The following is a 4,779-nucleotide window of genomic DNA, read 5'->3' on the forward strand; positions in this document are numbered from 1 at the left end:
GGGGGGGGTTGGTCGAGGGACTGGGCGGGGCTGGCGGGGGCAGCCGCGTGTAGATGGGTGTTCTGTCCCCGCGGCCGTTTGAGTGGCATGGCGGTGAGGCCGGCAGCCTTGTGTCACGCGGGGCTGCCAGAGCCCAGCGCCTGCTCAGCGAACATGGTCACAGCCAAACCGCGCCGCCACCCTTGGTAGATCGAGGCGAGCCCCGCCCCAATCCTGTCGCTGTCTGCATGCCGTACACCCCTGCCCGTGGGTGCAAGGCGGCAGGCAGAACGGCGGCCAAACCGCGCCGCCCCCCGCGGGGCCGCGCCGCCGTGCAGCAAGTCGACCCGTTCATCCCACGGCTGCGCCCGCCCCTCCCGGGAACCGCCACTGCGGGCGTTGCCTCTGGGCTTGCCACCCGGCAGTCCCCCTGGATGTGCCTTGCAAGGGCAACAGCGTCCTCCCGCAAAGCTCGCACGGCGAGCCGCAGCAATCAGCAAGGCAGCACCCATTTCCAAATCGCGTTCCACGCAACCGCTGCCCCAGATGACACCACTGCCAGCCAGCCGCACCTGGAAAGGGCCCCTGAATCCGTTTTCCCGGATGGCCGACTTGACGGCCGCGCTGACAGAGGTGAACGGCGGCTTGTAGTCAGGGTTGGTGCGCGACCGGATGATCTGGACCTGCGGGCGCCGTCACAGATCACATGTTTGACCAACTTTGGGTCAAGGCAGCAAAATGCAGGATACCAGGCCGGGGCTTGGCTGCGTGATTTGCGCTGCCGGGCGCCCGGCGCATGCTGCCCGCTGCCCGCCGCCCGCTGCTGGCTGCTGCAGCTGCTGCGCCTGCCTCAGCTGCTATAACTGCAGCTGCAGCTGCCCGCTGCCCGGTACCTGCTGCTCGCTGCCTGCTGCCCGCTGCCCGCCGCCCGCCGCACGGTCCCTGCTGCCCGCTGTTCGGTCTCCGCTGCTGCTGGCTTCTGCCACCGGCTATCCCCGGTGGCCGGGGCAACACCCTCGCTTTGCCCCTTGGGTGTCGCGCCCTCTCAGGCACTCGCCACACATCAACACCCCTGAAAACAAAGCAGTCTGCCAGGCCGCATCGAAAATCGCACGCTAAACGCAAGCACTCTGCCAGTCCCACAAACAACCCACTGGCCACACATCGATGCCCCTGAAACTAGAACAGTCTGCCCTGTCAGGCCCGGTCAAACATCAAACGCCCTCTGCGGCGCCTCACCTGGATCTGGCTCTTGAAAAAGTCAATGGGCCCCTCCGTGAACGCCGCCACAAACCCCGTCATCGCCCCCGCCTTGTAAAAGTCCGCCGTCCGCAGCGGCCGCAGGCTGCCGTCTGGGTTGGTGGCCAGCCACCGCTTGCTGGAGCCAAAGGCTCCGAAGAGGGACGCGCGGAAAAACATCTGGCCCGCCAGGGGGGACGCGACGCCCTGGGGTGGGGGCCGGCGGCCGCGGGGGCCGAGGTTTGCGGGGTGGGGAGAGGGGTTCGGGGCCAGTTTGATATCGCGGGCTCGGGAAGTGTGCGTTTGGGTGCCTTCCTGGCGTTCCGCCAGCCGCTGTCTGCCGTTGTCGCGTTTGCAGTCGATAGCGCCTCACCATTCAGCTGCAGGACTGCTTTGACAAGCGCACGTCGCGCACCAAAGGTGGGGGCCGCCGCAGAAACGCGCAGCAGGGCGGTGGCGCCGCAATCGGAGCGGCAGCCACCCGCACCTTGTACAAGCCGCCGAGGCCCTCCCATTGCACCGTCTTGCGCGCGCAGTCCAGGACGCCAGCTGTAAATTTTAAGGGTGGCGGCGTTTCGCAGGTGATTCATTGAGGGGTTGCTCATCCTCGCTGCAGCTGGACAGCAGCTGCGGGATGCAAAAATGCCTGCACCGCGCAGAGCGTTTTCTACGGCGCGGCCCGGGTGCTGACGAAGTGAGGCTGCAGCTCAAGTGCACCACGGCTGCATGCGCTGGTGTGCTCGAGCTGCAACGGCGCAGCCGACGCGGTTTGCTGGTGCATTGTGCTCACAGTAGATGGGGTTGTTGGTCGGCTGTGTTTGGAGCCTGACCTTCAAAGTATCGAATGGGTGGCCCACCAGGGTCACTGATATGCCGCTGCGGAAGGTGAAAGGCATGAGAATGTCACCATGCCGCCTGGGGCGCTGCGGCGCAACAAGGCACGGCCCGCGCACAAACCCACCAACGTAGAGCGGCGGGCGCATGCGCCGGGCGTGGGGCGCGTCCGGGTCTCACCCGCAGGTCCCAGCGAACACATCCTTCAGCAGCTGAATTGCCGAGGACTTGGGAGCGCCTGTCCCCACCGAAGGGGTGGCACCCTGCTGCTTTGCCATATTGTGGGGCGCGGCCTGTAGGCCGTCGTCGTCGCCGTGTTTGCCTTCACTGATCGGCGTACATTCCCCTACTGAAGCCTCATATAGACAGGAAAAAGAAAGAATAATCGCTGTGTTCTCCACAGCTGACCAAAGGCGCGAGCATGCTGAAGAGAGTCAATCCCGCTTCCTTCCTTGCTGAGGTGCTCCCATCCTCCAACCGGCTGACCCGTCAGGCCACAATCGTTTCAATTTGGCACATAGTATGCGAAAGCGACTCGTACTGACGAGTTAAAGGCCCCTGTATTCGTTGTCCGATCTGCAGCGGACTCAACAGCTCGCCAGGGCCAGCTAGGAGCGTGCAGCGGATTCTGAACACCAAAATGGCTCTCAGGCAGGGCGTCTCGCGCCTGCTGCGCTCATGCCAGCCATTCGCGGCGGGGTCGGAAGGCGCCCGGGGGTTTGCCGCGTCCAGCACATCCAGCGCCAATGGCGTCCCTGTTGAGGTGAGGCGCAGCCACAGGGCAAGAAAAGCCCTGTGAGACGCGACCCACCAGCCCGCTTGCGCGCCGGTGTGCAGGATCGGGCGCGGCGTTCAGGCGCACGGGCGCAGCGCGCCCAGTGCGCGCTCGTGTTATGGTCTGCGCCCCTTTTCGAAGCCAATACGCCCGAGCCACCTGCACAGCCGGCAGCGGCGACTTCCATAAGCGACGTCGCCGCCTGCTGGCACTGGGGACGCGTGTCCCCTGTCCCGCCCTGTTTTAATCGGCCGCACCAGCCCTATCACTCCCACAGGCTGGTTGGGGGGCGGTTGCCTTGCCCTGCACACAACCCCGTTTCAGGCCCCATATTCACCTCAACCACCCCCGACAGGTGCACAACGAGAACGGCAGCAAGCGCGTGGTGGTGACCAAGGCTCTACCTGGTGACAGGTGGCTGCAGATCCTGATCGCCGCGGGCTGCCGCGTGGAAGTCAGCCAAAGCGCTGACATCATCCAGGACGTGGCGACCGTGAAGAAGCTGATAGGAAGCCACTGCGACGGCGTCATTGGGCAGCTGACAGAGGTGCGGGCCGGGCCGCACGTTGTCGTTTGCGAAGCGGGGAGGGGGTTGGAGCAGCTGCAGGCAGGGCTGGTTTGCTGGCAGGGGAGTCGAAGCGGGTTGCCTGCTGGGCCCAGCAAAGCGGCGTGTGCAGGTGCAGCCCCGCGCCTTCTGGCGGTTGCCTTGCCCCAGAGCGCATAGCAGCACGCAGCCTCGGCGACCCCGCTTTTCCCCCCGTTGAGCAAGCTTTCGGACGCCCCGTGGCCCAGGATGCACCCAAACAACGTTAACGCCCACGCGCCCTCGCCACCCCAGGACTGGGGCTCAGAGCTGTTTGAGGCACTGAAGGCAGCCGGCGGCCGCGCCTACAGCAACTATGCAGTGGGCTACAACAACGTGAAGGTGCCAGAGGCGACTAAGAGGGGCATCCCCGTCGGCAACACGCCGGGTGCGCTTCTGTGGGGCGCCAGCGTGCAGATGCATGCAGCCCCGAGCGTGGGCGGGCTCGGGAGCGCTGGCAGATATTGGCCACATCCTTTGTCAGAGATCCTGGGTCAGCAACAACCCGATGTTGACAACATTTTACATCAGGAAGCGAGCACGGGGTCAAACTGGTTGAGGTGTGCCGGGGCAGCTCTTCCCTTGCCCGGCAGCACTGCCCCTGCCCACCCCCTCTCAAACGTCGGCTCGACTCTGGCCATCTTGCGCCCCCCCTTCATATCAACCTGCCAGGCGTCCTGACCGAGACCACCGCCGAGCTCGCCGCCGCCCTGACGCTGTCCGCCGCGCGCCGCGTCCCCGAGGCCGACGTGTTCATGCGCGCCGGCAAGTACGAGGGCTGGCTGCCGACGCTGTTCGTGGGGCAGCTGCTGCAGAACAAGACCGTGGGCATCATCGGCGCGGGGCGGATCGGGGCGGCGTACGCGCGCATGATGGTGGAGGGCCACAAGATGAACCTGGTGTACTTTGACCCCTACCCCAACAAGGGCCTGGAGGAGTACATCAAGTGAGGCGGGGGTTTGGGGGGGGTGGCACCCGGGTGACATGGGACGTCACCCGGGTGACACGGGGCGGCGCCGGGGTGGCACGGGGTGGTGCCGGGGTGGGACGATGAGGGGATGCCCTGTATTCACAGCAGCTGTCTGCACTTGGCTGCGTGCTCCTTGGAGATCAAGGGGGCGCCTTGCCTCAGGGATGCCAACGTAAGGCTGTACATGTGAGGCAACAGCTCCCTGCAGCTGCTGAAGGGTTGGGAGCAGCGAGCGTGAGCTGCCAAGCTCGTGACCCAACAGCCGTTCATCCCCCCCCTGCAGCCCCGTTGTCGCGCCGTCCTCCGGCTCAATCTCGATCCCTGCCCTCCCTCTGTGCCCTTGAGACACTCCGCCTTAACCTGCCCCCACACCCCCACCGTCACCCCCTCCTCCTCCCC

The 4,779-nt window shown here is 65.7% G+C and overlaps 2 protein-coding genes across 2 annotated transcripts in view; one reads left to right on the forward strand and one right to left on the reverse strand.

Moving 5' to 3' along the window:
- The window catches only part of MNEG_10708 (hypothetical protein), a gene marked incomplete at both ends in the record, with an annotated part of 2,756 nt that extends 1,358 nt beyond the window's left edge, over nt 1–1,398 (reverse strand). The window contains 3 exons of the mRNA XM_014040820.1: nt 552–662; nt 873–968; nt 1,219–1,398. Of these exons, the coding sequence (XP_013896274.1) occupies nt 552–662; nt 873–968; nt 1,219–1,398 (387 nt within the window). The remainder of the gene's footprint in view (nt 1–551; nt 663–872; nt 969–1,218) is intronic.
- A 1,294-nt stretch (nt 1,399–2,692) lies between these two features.
- Nucleotides 2,693–4,360, forward strand: MNEG_10709 (hypothetical protein; the record flags this gene model as incomplete). Its single annotated transcript, XM_014040821.1, has 4 exons — nt 2,693–2,815; nt 3,183–3,374; nt 3,666–3,798; nt 4,083–4,360. The coding sequence occupies 4 exons, from the start codon at nt 2,693–2,695 to the stop codon at nt 4,358–4,360; spliced, it is 726 nt and encodes a 241-aa protein (XP_013896275.1).
- Nucleotides 4,361–4,779: the final 419 nt, after the last annotated feature.

Source organism: Monoraphidium neglectum (assembly GCF_000611645.1).
Source record: "Monoraphidium neglectum strain SAG 48.87 unplaced genomic scaffold scaffold02427, whole genome shotgun sequence".
Classification (NCBI taxonomy): domain Eukaryota; kingdom Viridiplantae; phylum Chlorophyta; class Chlorophyceae; order Sphaeropleales; family Selenastraceae; genus Monoraphidium; species Monoraphidium neglectum.